The 15,221-nt window shown below is 52.4% G+C and overlaps 1 protein-coding gene across 1 annotated transcript in view; it reads left to right on the top strand.

Moving 5' to 3' along the window:
• The first annotated feature begins 9,022 nt into the window (after positions 1–9,022).
• NTF3 (neurotrophin 3) overlaps positions 9,023–15,221 on the top strand; it is an 82,472-nt gene continuing 76,273 nt past the window's right edge. Inside the window, exon 1 of the mRNA XM_075553138.1 lies at positions 9,023–9,282. Within this exon, the coding sequence (XP_075409253.1) occupies positions 9,265–9,282 (18 nt within the window). The 5' untranslated portion in view covers positions 9,023–9,264. The remainder of the gene's footprint in view (positions 9,283–15,221) is intronic.

Genomic DNA, 15,221 nt, shown 5'->3' with positions numbered 1-15,221 from the left:
ATAATACGAATATGATTAATAGTGGCTGGTACATAATAAGCATCAGTCAGTGTCACCTATTGGGGTAGTAACATAGTCTGTTGTCAATTTAGACTTAAGAGTGAAGGGGTGGAGTTTAGCCTGTCAATCAGGTCACACTGTGATGACCTCATTTGAAAGCTTGGAGGTGCTAAGGTAATAAATAGCTCACTGGAGACCAGATAGTTGACTCCCTGAGAGACATGCCTGTGAACAAGACACATGGAGCTACGCTAGAGGCCTGGAGTTGAAGGAGTCACCTGGAGACCCCTGCCAGCGCTGAAATACTTCCATTGCACTGGATCCACAAGACTTTCCACCCACTGGCCGGTGGTCTTCCTGCATTCAGCATTATTGCATGTGTTGTGTGAGTCAGAAGAGGAATTTACAGACTGGTATTGGACATATGGGCTAATATCAGACTTACGGACTTGATCTGCATCTGGCTGGGAAGTCTTTTCAATATTCAATTGCTCTTGTATATAAAGCTCTTTCTTATATACATATGAGTGTCTATGAATTTGCTTCTCTAGTCCACCCAGACAAACACACCTACTATTAGCATTTCTAGGTGTATAATGTAAGTTTCCACCTGCAAGCATTCTTGCCTACTCCGGGAGTTTGGGGTCCTATGAGACCACAGCTTGGTATCTATTCTGATGGTTGAGCATTATTTGTGTTCTGAACCAGGTTCTGAGGGAAACCTGTGCTTCAGGGATGAGGCAGAACTGTTCGGGAATGGACTAGTAAACATTGGCAGACCATCAGATGAGTCGGCTGCTGCTGTGTGTGTGTGTGTTGTGGAGAGCTGTGGTATGGAAGTTCATTTTAACTTAAACTTAGTCTTCTTGGGCCCCCAAGAACTTCTAGCACCCTTCAGTGTTTTATGGAAACTATCAGAACAAGTGCTCCCAAGTTAAAGACCCGATGATATTCTCTTTCCTTACATTTGCTGGAGTGGAATGGGGAGAATATTTTCAAGGAGTCACGAGGAACAGGATGTACCTTCCTTGTCCCCTACCCTATCCTACACACTTCAAACTTTTACAATCAGGAGTAGGTGATGCTTGGTGTCTTGAAAGTCAAGAGGATGAATGCCATGACCTTTGAAGGGTCCCCCAGACCCACATTCCAATGAGATGTGTTGGAAGTGACTACTTGTATCATATCATGGGTGGTTCTCATAAGCATGACTAGATTGGATAGGCTTTCTAATTAGGAATAAGGGCACCTGAGGCCCCTTTGTAGGTCCCTGGGAAAGCGGTACCTTTGGGCTGTTACATAATCTTTCCCAGGCATCCTCCACCCTTTATTCAACCAGTAAATGTAGTAAGTGGAGGATGTGGCCAGAGGACTTTTCTCATCTCTAACCAAAGCCCAAGGACTCCCAGGGTGGTGCGAATGTTTGAGCACGGAACTCCTAACCAAAAGGTGGGTGATGGGGACCTCAAGGAACATCGGAAAAGAGGCCTGGCAGCTGTTTCTGAAAGATCATGACCTTGACAAGCCTATGGAGCAGCTCGGCTCAGTGCACTGGGCATCTCCCCAAGTCTGAATTGACTTGATGGCAACTAACAAGAGCAGCAACCCCTCCACAAGTTCACCAACATCGTGATATCTCAAGGTGGCTTCAGGATTCGATGGAACTGATTGCATGCTGGTAACATCACTGGTTTTCCAGTTGACTTCCCAGTCCATGTACCGAGTCTCCTGTCCTTTCTCTGACAGGCCAAGGGGAAGATGCACATGAGCATGGGTGTCACCGGGAAACTAGCTGCATTGAGATGGTGCCTACACATAGTCACCTCCTATGTGCTTTCAATATAGATGTCACCTGGCTGTGGCTGCTAACCAGTCAGAGCTGTCAATTACAGAAGTCTGGTCTGTGGCTACTAAGGTGGCCGAGAAAAAGAAATACAAAACACTCAAGTGTATTCAAGTGAATAGTCCGTAACCCTTGGGCGATATGAACAGTGATCAACCTCTGTTGCTAACCTAGTGGTGGAGGGTTAGAGGCCACCCAGAAGAATGTTCTGCAGAGCTTAAAACCAGCCATTGATAATCCTATTGAGCACGGTTCTAGTTTGCAATGAGTCAACTTGACAGCAGTTAGTATAAGACAGACAGACAGACAGACAGGGGTAGTTCTTCTCTTCACACGTGAGGTCACCATGAGTTGGAATTGACCCCATGGCACCTCACCACAATTACAGCCACAAAAGGGTTTAATAACCTCAACTTGATCTCTCCGTCTATCAGAGTGCTCATGAACCTGACCTTGGCCAGGTCTCTGAGCCCTGGGCCTCTGTCTTCTCAGAACCTGTAGGGAAACTTCCTGCCCTAAGGTTCTTGAGTGATCAGAAGCTACTACTTACATTGACATATTTTAATAAGACCTATTTTTCAGTTTCATCTCAACCTTTAGTGCTCTGTAATTGCAAGTGTGGAGGGACACTGGAGAAATAGTTGGCTGGTCAGTGGGCACAGCTTAGCAGATGAACGGAAGAGACTCTCAACATGTGTATAAATGAGTCTGAAATACAAAGCACAGACATACATGATCAGAGTGTCCCATTGTCCCCAAATGGAATTAATGGCAGCGTTATCATATTTATGTCAAATTCAGATAATGAAACTTTATTTGTTCCTCCCCATGAAATATTTTGTTTATGTCGGAGGGAGCTAATCTACTGTTGTCTGGGATTTTTCTTTCTGTTTCTTTTTTTCTTCACTTCCCAGCCTCCGCCATTTCCCCTGCCCTCTTTGTCTCCTGAGGCCTATTCCCTTTGGAAATGCATTAGTTACCTAGGAAACCTTAATGTCATTTTTTTATGAGTGGGGTTCAGTGCAGCATAAAGTTAATTTATAGGGTGGTTAGGAATGCATGTCATGACTGGTGAAATAGGAGCCTTTACTATGATTTCCATATCCACCTGTGTGGTGGGAATATATACCTTCCCTCTGTCTGTGGGTAATTCCTTGCAACAATTATGGATATGTATACTATTTCACAAAATGAGTTGATTCATTGTCGTTCATTATCTTGCTCAGGGTAAACCTCAGAGCATAATTAGCAATAACAACAAACCAATAATATAGCCGGCAATCTGTTAAGAGTTGATGGACGTGGTGGAATCTCCTTGGAAATGATTACGCATTCCCGCCTTGAGGCAGGGGAGGAATAAGAGGAGATTTCAAAGCCCTCCCGCTATGTTTCAAGGCCCTGTGACATCAGCATCAGGAAGCTGTACGCACTCCGACCTTGCCACTGTGTCATTCTGCTCATTTCTTGCATTCTCCGTCCAAAGGAGGAAAGGTGCGTTTACGAAGTTCTATGAATAAAACACTTCAAAAATAAGTCCAGGAATGGGTTTGGGGCTTACACTAAATCCTAGCTCCATCTTAAGAACAACTAGTTCTTGCATCATGGCCCTGCTCGACTCTTGCCCTTAGGAAGGGGACCCAGAGGAGACGAGGGCTATAGCCAAATTGTGGCAAAGAAATTAGATGGTGCCCGGCTACTGGACAAAATAGTGTCTGGGATCTTTAAAGCTTGTCTCCAATCAAGCAGCCATTTCAGTGAGATGTCAACTAAGTGCACGTGGAAGAAGCACACCATCCTCCATCACCGAAGGGTTGTGAAGCACACCATCCTCCGTCACCGAAGGGTTGTGAAGCACACCATCCTCCGTCACCGAAGGGTTGTGAAGCACACCATCCTCCGTCACCGAAGGGTTGTGAAGCACACCATCCTCCGTCACCGAAGGGTTGTGAAGCACACCATCCTCCGTCACCGAAGGGTTGTGAAGCACACCATCCTCCGTCACCGAAGGGTTGTGAAGCACACCATCCTCCGTCACCGAAGGGTTGTGAAGCACACCATCCTCCGTCACCGAAGGGTTGTGAAGCACACCATCCTCCGTCACCGAAGGGTTGTGAAGCACATCATCCTCCGTCACCGAAGGGTTGTGAAGCACACCATCCTCCGTTACCGAAGGGTTGTGAAGCACACCATCCAAACTGGAAGGAGCATTAGTGTCAGAGCCTACAGTGCTTTGGGGAAGACTACGAATGACCGTGGAAGCACAACTTTGTGGAACTACAGAGGAAGTAAAGCTCCGGTGAACTCCCTCTACCCGCAGCTGAGGGACAGGAGGAAAGTGGTTAATAAACAGAGCGCATTCGAGAGTTGGGTATAGAAAATCAAAGGCTTGAACAGTTGACTTGAACAGTTAAAACGGTGTCAGCAGATTCCCCTTGTGATTCGGGCTGGACCTGGTCTGGTTTCCACAATGTCCTGTATTTTTGGTTTGTATTCTTTTGCTTGTAAATATTAGGGTGTATCTCAGAGGTGTTAGGTCACTGGGGAGAAGGGGTCACCCTCTTCAAATGGTGTTACATGTTTTACCATTTTTTGGGTATATGAAACCCAGGAAAGTCGAGCCTATAAGAACAGCAAACAGAGTAAGGGATTTGGGGGGAGGGGAGTGCAGCGGTGGTGGTGGGGTGAAAGGGAGACAATGTCAAGTAGCCCACTCAGAAAAGGAATGTTTGGAAACTCATAAAGGTGGCAAAAGGCCAGATGGCTTGTGGGTGGCGAAGACAGCATTGGAACCCAGGTCTTGTTCTTGGTCCATCTTTTTGTTTTGTTTCGCTTTGCTTTGTTGCCCTTGTGGACCTGGAGGGAAAGCCACCATTGGGCCTCCGTTTCTTGACAACTGAACACAGGGGGAAGAGCTGGGACAATTTCATCCTTGCACCCCTGCGGTGTTTCGGGAGACACCGTGCACTAACAACAAACTTGTGTTTTCTCAAGAAGACAGAAAGTGTAGGGAAGGCCTGGGTTTGCTAAACAACCAAGATGAATCCCTCCATTGCTGTGGACAACTGAGCCCACTTTGAAAACCAGTTAAGAATGCCTCATTCTCCAGGGCAATTGGGAGGAGTTGCTAATAGCAGAATTTCGAGTGACTGCTGGCTCATAATACTAGAGGGAGTATGCCTGGTGCAGGAATGGGTGGGCAACCAGACTCTTCTGTGAGGACTGCTGAGCCAACGTAGCAGGCAGTTATTCCTCGCCCTTCAGTTCCAGCCCCTGTGCAAACACCTTTTGCATTCACAGTAATTGTTTCAGAAACGTAGACTTTCAGGCTCCATCAATTCAAGCAGCTGCCTGGGTGGGTGAGGGTGGGGATGGATGGGGTGGAGCAAAGCGAAAAGCCTGCAGGCATTCTGTGAGATCCCTCCAAAGCGCCCTCCATTAGTTGAAGATGTGGGGTGCAAACAATTTAGGATCAGCTAAGGTTTGAAACACATTTTAGTAATCTCAAAGGAGGGAGAGAGAAGAACAGTGCAGGAGGACAAAGGTTCAAGGCATGGTGTAGGGGGAGAAAACAAGATTGTCTTTGCCACGTATGGTCAAGGAGGATACAATCCTTGGAAGGCCACTGGGCACAATTCTCTCATTTCCTGGGTCAATGTGTCACATTGAATTAATCACAGGCTGCTAATGCACAAGCAAGACCCCTTTCCTGCCACATGCAGTGCCCCCTGCCCCCAACACACACACACACACACACACACACACACACACACACACTCCACTCAAAGGATTAAGAGTAGATGGGTGTTGTTTTCACTGCGTGACAGCACAATTCATTCCATCATTTCCCTTATTTGTTCTGTTCAGTATTTCAACCACACAGTGGTGCTATTGCGAAAGCTAAGGGTGGGCAAGAGGCACTTTCTGGGAGTTTGCTGGAGGAGAGAGTTTGATAGAGGGGCTTTCAAAAATCGAGGTCTGGCTTTTGCTGTCACAAGCTGCTCTCCAGATTCAGGGCCTGGCCCTCAGAGGAGGCGACGAGAAAATGAAAGTTCAGAGACCTAAAAATACAAGCAACAGATGGATGGCCAAGGCAGACCAGGGAGGAGACTCTGAGGGGGGAAATGACATAGCTAATTGAGACAGGTCCAGTTCTGGGGGGACTTTGATCCCTAAGAGGAAGGTCTCAAGCTCACTTCTCAGTTCTGCCCTTTGCCTTCCTTGTCTAAAGGGGTGGCCTGGCCTTTCTTTAAATACAAAAAGCAAACACCAAGGACAACAATCACTGAAATCTCTCTTCAGAAAAACGGATTTGCACATTAGTCACAGTATTCTGCAGTTCCAGAGTGACTGCACTGTGCAGAATAATCCTTCAGTCTTGTCTTTTCAAAAAATAACCCTCCCATGCCCTCTCTACCCACCTCCTTTTAGATCACCTTCTCTCTCTCTCTCTCCCCCCTCTCTGACACACACACACACACACACACACACACACACACGAAGTCTTGTTGGCAGATGGAGATCAAGGAGGCCACCACCTAGTTTCTTTACAAGGGAAAAGAGAACTGAACTTCAGTTGTGAGTGGAAAGACTGTCAAGGAAAAGGCAGGCAGGTTGTCTGGCAAATGGTCGCCCACTTCCAAAGGAAATGGTCCCAGTGCCCCCTGTCCTTAAGAGAAAGCATCTCTCTCTCTCTCTCTCTCTCTCTCTCTCTCTCTCTCTCTCTCTCTCTCTCTCTCTCTCTCTCTCTCTCTCTCTCTCTCTCTCTCTCTCTCTCTCTCTCTCCTCTCCCACACACCCCCTTCCCTCAGTCCCCTTACTGCCCCCACCTGCAAGGCATGAACATATTTGGCAAGATTAAGGTGTCACCTCTCATATTACAAGGCATGCTGATTGCAAGGCAAAAGCAGCCCCACCAGCCCAGGACAAACCCCCCTCTAGTTAGGAAACAATACACACACCCTGTGCTTCCACCGCCCAGGTCCTGTGGCAAAGAGAGACTGCCAGTCCGTGCAAGGCATCTGCAGAACCGATCCAGCTCTGAAACCCACTGCTGCCTAGTATTCGGATGTTTCAGATTTAAGTTTGTGACCCCACCCCTTCTCCTCCTCCCAGGTGACCTAGGGCCTGCAGGCGGATCAGCCCGCACAAGTTTTTAACCCATTCCTCGCTGCAGCTGTCCTGCAATCCTCTGCTCCCTGTAGATTGGGGAGCCGGAGATCCCAGTGACTGGCTCGCGCTTGCTCCTCGGGTCTAAGAACCCCTTGACTTCAGTCGCAGGACCTGCAACTAGGGCCAGAATCCCTTTTTGACCTAAGCGGGAAGGCAAGAGGGGGAGGAGAAGCGGGGCAAGTGCGGGGCGTGGGGGACGGAGGGAGGCGGGCCAGAGCTGGGGGAGAAAAGCAGAGCCCCACAGAGCACGCCCCACCCCAGCCTCCGCGGCGCAGTGTGGCGGGCTGGAGCGGAGAGCTCCGCAGCCTAACTAACCTGCGCAGGCCGGCAAAGCCTGGGCGCGGGAAGAGGCGCCCGAGGAGAAACCCGCCGGAGGAGACACCTGGGCCTCAGTGGGCGCTTCGGTCGTTTTCGATGTGGCAGAACCCACCGGCCAGGATAATGACGAGGCAGGTACAATCTATCTAGTAGCCACCCTCAGACTCCCGGTCCTTGCCTCCTTGCAGCCTCTCCGCGCGGGCTCTGGCCTGGCAAGGTAGGCAGCATTCTAGAGCCTCTCTCCCGGCCTTGGGCCAAGTTCTCAAAACAGTGGCCAGGGATTTGGATACGCGGAGCCTGGTCTGCCGGAAGAGTAGATTGGGTTGCTGATTAAGAGCACCCGGACTGCAGAGCTGGAAGGAGATGGTCATCCACCCCACCCAGTCGCGTGTGAATCCAAAGGTCCCGACTTGGGTTGGGCGAGGTGTGGCTGCAGCGGAGGGAGAGGGGTGGGGGCTCCCCGGGGAGGGGACATCCTTCTTTCCCCAAGGACCCGGAGCACGAAGCTCCGCCGCTTACTAGTCTCTAAGTTTTCTCTGCCTTTTAGTGACTTGCCCACCCCCTCCCCCTCTACCGATGGCAAACTAGACGTCCTTATGTTGGGACGTTTAGAGAGAATGAGTTCCGAGCAAGTGGGGTCTAAGGAGCAGCTTTGGAAATAAAAGAAAGTTCCCCTTCCCATCCCCCCTTTTCTTTTTGTGGAATGGATCTACTGGTGGGAAAGTGAGCGGGTGCCTTTGGGAAGCTAAGAAGACCTGTGCTTGGTGCTCGCCTTTTGAGCTCCCAGCGCGTCCAGCAGGCACACAACTGGGTTCTGGGCGAGTGCTGAGCGCCAGGGCCCGAAGGTCCTGATTTGGAAGGAAGGGGCTTAAGGAGAAGTTGGAGGTTGGGTGAAATGGGAAGCTCCGATCCATCCCCCACAGTCTCCACGCTCCAACAGTCTCCAAGCTGCAACACACACACACACACACACACACACACACACACACACACACACACACACCCCACCCCCCGGGTTCCCTCCCCCACGCCTCTCTGACCTGACCTCCCGAAGGTCTGCTCCAAGCTCTGGGTCCGATCCCCCTAAGCGGACAGAGTTGGCTGGGGAGCGAGTGTCCTCGGGAGTGTGCGTTTGCTGTGGGGTGTGGAGACGAGGGACGGGCGAACTTGGCAGGGGTGGGGGTAGGTCTGCAGCTGGAAGGGTCTGGGGTTTGGGGGAGGGGTTTACACATGCGATCCAAACCGCCCGAGGGAAAGGGGCATGGAAGGCCCCGGTGCCACGTCAAAATAAACAAATAAATAAACAAATCCAACCAAGCCAACGAAAAAGCTTTTCCCTAAACAGAGACCACAGATCCATTTTTCCCCCCACGAAAAATAACAAATAAGACAGATTGAAGACATTAACGTGTAAAATAGAGTGAGCATTTAAAACAGTTCGTTTGTTCAAGAATCTCTCCGGGGAGGGGGGGGTAGTGTACGGGAAGAATACTGCTCCTTTGGAAATGTGCTTGTTGTTTTTATTTCAGGGGGTTGTTTTCGTTAAAATAGACTGAAAGAGGGACCCGGTCCCCCCAACCCCCTTGGCCGGTGGAGGGGAGGGCGAAGGGAGCTGGGCCCGCACGGGGCGGGCGCGGCGCGGAAGGGGTTAAGGCGCTGAGCGCAGAGCCATCTGGCCGGGTTGGCTGGTTATAACCGCGCAGATTAGGTTCGCGGGACGCAGAGTTGAAGGCTCCTCTCCCTACGGAAGAGCTCCGCGCGCGGCCCGCGCCCGAGAGCCCAGCGCGACCACTTTCGGCCCTTCGCTCTCTTTCTTCCTCCCCCCTTTCCCCGGCTGGGTGGCGGCGGCGGCAGGGTGGGGGACTTTGAATGACCGAGCTGGTGTCCACCTTTCTCTTCATGTCGACGTCCCTGGAAACAGCCACGCGGATGCCATGGTTACTTCAGCCACGGTAAGGGGCAGCGCGCCCGCGGACTGGGCAGGTTCGGGCCCGGGGTGGGGGGGCTCGTGGAAGTGGTTTTCCCCGGGACCGGCCCGGGGGTGGGGGGAACCGGGAGAGCAAGCCTGCCCCCCAACTCTGCACCCGCCCCACCCCCACCCCCATGGCGCCCGCCGCTCGGAAGTTTGCGCTGGGGTATGCAGAGCCTGGGGCGCCCCGGACCACCCCCCAACACGCACGGCCTTGCACGCACTGACACCCCTCCCCACCTCCTCCTGCAAAGGCCCGGGCGGCTGGGGACTCTGCGGCCCTCAGTCTGGGAAAGTGATCAGGTTTAAGGGACCGGCATTAGAAATGGGGGGTGGGGTGGAGGAGAGGGGAAATGGGGACGACGGAAGGGCAGGAAAGGTATTCAGCTGAGCTGCTTCCCCCCAACGCACTCCTGTCCCTCCCGAGAAGGTTCCTCCGGTCCCCCAAACACTCCCCTCCCCGGTAACAAAAGGGGTGGTTGGCTGAGCGCGGCTGGGAAGAGGCGAGGGTGCAGCCCGGCACGCGCCCCGCACCCTGCTCATTTGGACGCGGGGCCTCTGGGCTCGCCTCCCCCCAACCGTGGCCCCAGGCGTGGGCTGGGGGAGGGGACGCCGAGCCTGAGACCACGAAGGTGGCTTCCCTTCCCTGGGAGTTGGGAGTGCTCGTCCCGTGCAGGGTTACCTGCGCGCGTCTACTCCGCGGCTACTCTCCCAGGGACTCCACGCAGATGGGGGGGCTCTGCCCGCTGTCCGCACATCTGGGACTTGGCGGGCAAGTGGCGGGCACTTGGGCCGTGAGGGTGGGGGTGGGGATTGTCTTGCGGGTCCCGGAGCCGGTTCTGGGAACTTGAGGCACGGGTGTAGGGAGGCTGAGAAACCCAGGCGCCCACGAAGCCTCCTCCTCGTCTGGGTTAAGAGGACCCCAGCGGGCCAGATTGCTCCATTGCCGCCAAGAAATCTGCTCCTCATGCGATCCGGGACCCTCGGGAGCAGCAAGCAGGCAGGCTCTGGACAGTAGGTGCCGGCTGGCCGCGGGGCGCAGGCAGGGCAGGGCGGGGTGGTGTCCGCCAGAGTAGGTGCCTGGCTGGGCAGTGCAGCGTCTTTTCGGATGCGCCACAGATGCCCTGAGCTGTGAAGGGGCATGGGACGGGTTGAGGTCCCCGGACCAGAGAGGATCCTTTCCTTGGATCCGTTGGTCCAGCGCAATTCCAGTCCACCGAGCAAGACGGCGCCCCTGGACGGCAGGCGGCAGGCTCAGGATCCGAGTCCAGGTGACTCCCAGGATGCAGCCAGGGCGCTGAGCTCCATGCGAGGGGGCTTGGGAGACTGTGCTCCTGTGGACTTGTTTATGTGTGTGAAGCTGGGCGGCGGCGGCGGCGGCGGCGGGGAGGGGAGGAGAGAATGAAAGGGGGCTGGTTTGTTGTTCTTAACAGTCTGATTACTGAAGCCAGCCTAGCTGGAGACCGGCGTTTTCGTGGAGGGCTGCCGGCTCCCATCCTGCAGCCCAGCAGCAAGCCAGAAAAGCCTCCACGCTTTTGGTCAGGAAGGGAGCCTAGTGGTAACCTAGAGGGAACTTTTCAATGGCTCCTCTCTCAAAGAAGAAGAAGAAATTCACCAGCATAGCCTGCCCTCCCTACTCCCACCCACCGTGTCTTCTTGACTTACTGTACAAAGACCTTTGAGGGGTGGCATTCAGGAGATCAAACCCAACCACAGCCCCATGGACACCTAGACGGGGTGTGGGGCTGGGAGTGTGAGAGCGTTGTGAAGACAGCCGGCTGGAGGGCGTGTGGCCCTTGGTGAGGACTTGTGGCTGCCAGTGGAGACTGGTTCCCAGTGAGCAGGGGTCTGCTTTCCAGCGGAGGGAGACAGTGAACTGCTCTTGCTCTGGAAAGTGGGTGGGAGGAGAGCAGAGGAGCCGGAGGAGCTGTTTCATGCGTCCTGTGCATGCATGCAAGGGTATGTTTCCAAGGTGCCAGTGGGATGAGCATATGTGTGAAGAGCGTGTGGGAACATAGGTGTAGCTGATGGGAAATGTGTGCCTGGAAGAGCGTCAACGCAGTGGAGGTGCCGCTCAGGGAGACAGATGGCTCCTGCGTGCGCGTGCAAGGACGCAGGGAGTGGATGTGGCGTGGGAGGGCGGCTGTGTGAAAAATGGGGTGCCTATGGATTGCCAAGGGGATGTGTGTGTGGGGCGGGGACGGATCACCTCTGAGGAAAACAGAGTGTGAACTTTATTATGAGCGTGCGCTGGGAAATTTGGCCCAGGGTTGGCCGGGGAGGTATTCCGGGGTGTGGAAAATAGAAAAGTGGGGGCTTCGGTCATCTTGATGGAGAGACTTGGTCTTTGTAGTGTAGACAGCGGTGCTAGGTGTGTGTTTGCCTTTTGGGTTTGCTTCCTTTTCCAGACAGGTGGGGCTTGGAGAAGGCTTACAAACAAAGGGTGTGTTGGCACTGGGTGACCCAGAGGCAAGTGCTTGCGCTGCAGATAGCAGTGAGCCTAGGAAGCTAGTCCGCTTGCCTGAGGGCAAGGACACAGGTTTATCACGTAAAATGGGTTTCCTACTTAACAAGGGAATTCACTGTCACCAATTAATATTGATTATTAATTAAAATTTATGGAATGCCCACTGGATTCTCTGCTCGGGGCTGGTACTGGAACATGGCACCATGCCCTGGAAAAATTCCTTCATGGGGTTCAGCTGACTGCTACAATTTTGCCAGGAGGAAGAAGGAAGAGTTTCGTGCTGGCTGAGGTTTCTTCAAGGTCTGTAATTCAGTTTCTGGAGAGGTTTGTGGGGCTTGGGGGCTAAAGAGAAGCTGGCTTGAAATACATCTGTGGTTTCGTAAGAACGGAGCATAAAGATAGGCATGATGGGCAGATTTGCGTGCGGGGGGTGGTGGTGGTGGTGTTGGATGGTCCTTGTAGAGTGGTTGCCCTCTATGCATTGCAGCACTGAATTTCTGAGAAGGTGTCGTTAATACCTCCTCACCAATAGCAACGAAGACGTGCCTTGTGTGGCTGGAGGTGCAGAACATGGTGATCCAGGAAGATGCAGGTCGAGAGTGTTTGTGAATCTTCGTTTGCTGGTCCACTAGCTTCATATGTGTGCTCCAATGTGTGTGTGCGTGCACACATGAGTGTGTGAACGCGCTCACATGCTGCCGAGCTGGGGTAAAGTAACGAAGGAAGCTGGCTGGGAGGTAGGAGGGGTATATGGTCGAGCTTTTGTGAAATGATGGGGCAGACATGTTTTCAAAGGATTGGAAGGGACTCTTTGTGAAGAAGGCGGAAAATCGTCTTGCAGACTCAGGTGTGACAAAGGTGTAGATCAAAGATGGACCAGCACCGAGGCTGCAGCAGTGGGCTCCAACACCAGCAAGGTTGTGAGGATGGGGCAGGGCCAGGTAGTGGTTCCTTCTGCTGTCCGTGGGGTGGCTGAGAGCCAGAACCAACCTCCAGGCACCTAACAGACAGGTAGTTTGGGGAAGAATTTGGTGTTGCCTTTGGGGGTTGAGGAAAAATGAAAGATTTGCCCTGCAGTGGACTCTGAGGCAATCGAATCAGGGTGAGGGTCAGAGCATGCTTTGTGATGCATGCACCTGCTCGGCTGGACCAGATAATGGAGAAACCCATCTTATAAGGCTCTCCCCACGGGAGGGAATCATCTTATGACTGATGCCATTTCTGAATCCACGAAGTTATACTCATACTGTCTTGAGAGTCTAGGAGACTTCGTTCAGAAATAGCCATAGAGATAGTTGGTTGTTTTCAGAAAATCTGGCGGCAAATTGTTTTGAGGACAGTGTGGTGAAATGGACACTCCTGATTGGGAAATGCCGAGTGGGGTTCTAGCAGGAGCTCCGGTGGTGGAGCAGTTACGATTTGGGCTAGGACCCCCAAGGTCAGCTGTTCCAACCCACCAGCCACCCCTCTGGGGAAAGACAGGCCTTCTTACTCCTGCAAACAGTCACCGTCTTGGAAACTCACAGGGAAGTTCAACGGTGTTTCCTCGGGGTCATGGTGAGTCGGCATCGACTCCGTGGCAGTGAGTCTGCACTGTTGCTCTTGTTTATTGGGTATTCTCGTTCAGTTCGGACACTTTAAAGTAGCCTGGCTTTAGGAAGTTATCGAATCATGCTGACCCTCTATTTCTCTTTTTTTGGTTAAATGGTGCTGTGTCCAATGGTGTGCCGAGGAGGAGAAAAGTTTACACCTCTTCCCCCCCTCCCCACCCCGATAGGAAGGTGGGGCGGGGGCTGGGGCTTTAGGAGCACAATGTTTTGCTCACACAGGAAGCCTAATGGAACACATGTGCTGCTTGATGTCTAAAGCATTGTACAAATGGAGTCCCTACCTTTTCCCCTTGACAATGGAAGCTGGTCAAACAGTCTTGGGGTCCGCAAGTCACTATATAAACAGAACTTTCTGAAATTGTCTAAGTTTACTCCTCCATACCATGGAGGTAGCCAAACGTGGTTGGTACCACTCTGGATCCACAGAAGACCTTTGGATTATTCCAGAGGAAGATGGTCCAGGGATCGGTGTTACGAACAGAGGCAAATGCTTCGCTGTTCTTTAAGTTCAGTAGTGTGCACGGCAGGGCAACACAGATGGGACTTTGAGAATGACTTTGAGTCCTTGGAGCAGGCTCCATCTGAATAAGAGGAGTAAAGGCCGGGCGGCCCGGGTTTCCATTGAGGCTTGTTTTTTCTCAATTGTGGAATGCTAGCCAGGAAGAATTGACCTGGTAAGAGGCGTGCATGGCCTTTGGGTCTGTAAATGCCGTGTATCCAGTCAAGTCAATGGGAGAGCCGCTTTTCCCAGACACAGACACAGAGAGTCACAAGGAATGCCACCAATACTTCTGAGGCCTCCCAGCAGTTAGTAAGTGCTGTCAACTCCTTGCTCAGAGTAAGGTGCCATCCTTGGGTCCAGTGGCCATAAATCGGCAGGAGCTGAGAGATTTCCATGAGGCACTAAACCCGTTTTGTTGCTTTTCTTGGCGAGATTGGGCCAATTAAGTTGATTGGAAGAGGTCGCTGCTGATGGGTCTCACATTCCCTGGGCAGGCCAGGCCAGCAGAATTCAATTACATCACATTCCCCATCTCCGCAGTTCCACTCCCAGATGTTTCAGATGTCCTGGCCTCTCCTCCCCATACCCTCCTTGCCCCTCACCCCCACGTTCACCAATGGAGCGGACAGCGTCCTCTGCAGGCTCCTCCAAACTTTTCCTTGCCAGTTTCAGTGCGAGCACCTGGGTGAGAGACGGTGCAAATCCTCCTGTTGACTGGGAACGGGAGAGGACTCCAGGCAACACAGAAAATCTCGACCCCTCCCACCCCCGCTTCAAGAGCTCACCGGCTGCTGGTTTCCTCATCAACGAGGCAGGTAGCTTCTGGGGTTGGAGATGCTGAACAAATGGCTGCTGCTAAGGTTTTTGATTCTGTTTTATTTAACATGGAATATGTTGGAGAAGGACCCAGTAAGTCCTTCGCTGTTCACTCACCCGAGTCTTGAGTGGTGTTGGCGATAAGGCCAGGGGGTGGACTTTGTGCCGGGCCTGTGGGATATGTGCACGCTCTAGAGCGTGCTGGAGCGCCCGGGGGTATGGAAGCTACCCTGGGTCAGCAGGAGCACTCAGAGAGCTGATGTTGTGGGTGGCAGGTACAGAGTGCTTGATGGCAGATGGCATTCTCATCCTATGGGCCATGGGTTCATCCTGTGTGCTCACCAGATAGGAGAAACTGGATACTGTATATCAAACCAAACCAACAAACGCAAACAGAAAACTTCGTTGCCTTTGAGCCATTCCAACTGAAGATGCTACCATGTGTGTCAGACTTGACCTGCACTCCACAGAGGTTTCAATAGCTGCTTTGGGGGGAAGTTGATGGCCAGGCTTTGGGTCCAAGATGC

This window comes from Tenrec ecaudatus, chromosome 6, assembly GCF_050624435.1.
Source record: "Tenrec ecaudatus isolate mTenEca1 chromosome 6, mTenEca1.hap1, whole genome shotgun sequence".
In the NCBI taxonomy this organism is placed as follows: domain Eukaryota; kingdom Metazoa; phylum Chordata; class Mammalia; order Afrosoricida; family Tenrecidae; genus Tenrec; species Tenrec ecaudatus.
Note: the sequence above shows the minus strand (reverse complement) of the source record. Positions and strands in the feature narration are given on the sequence as shown.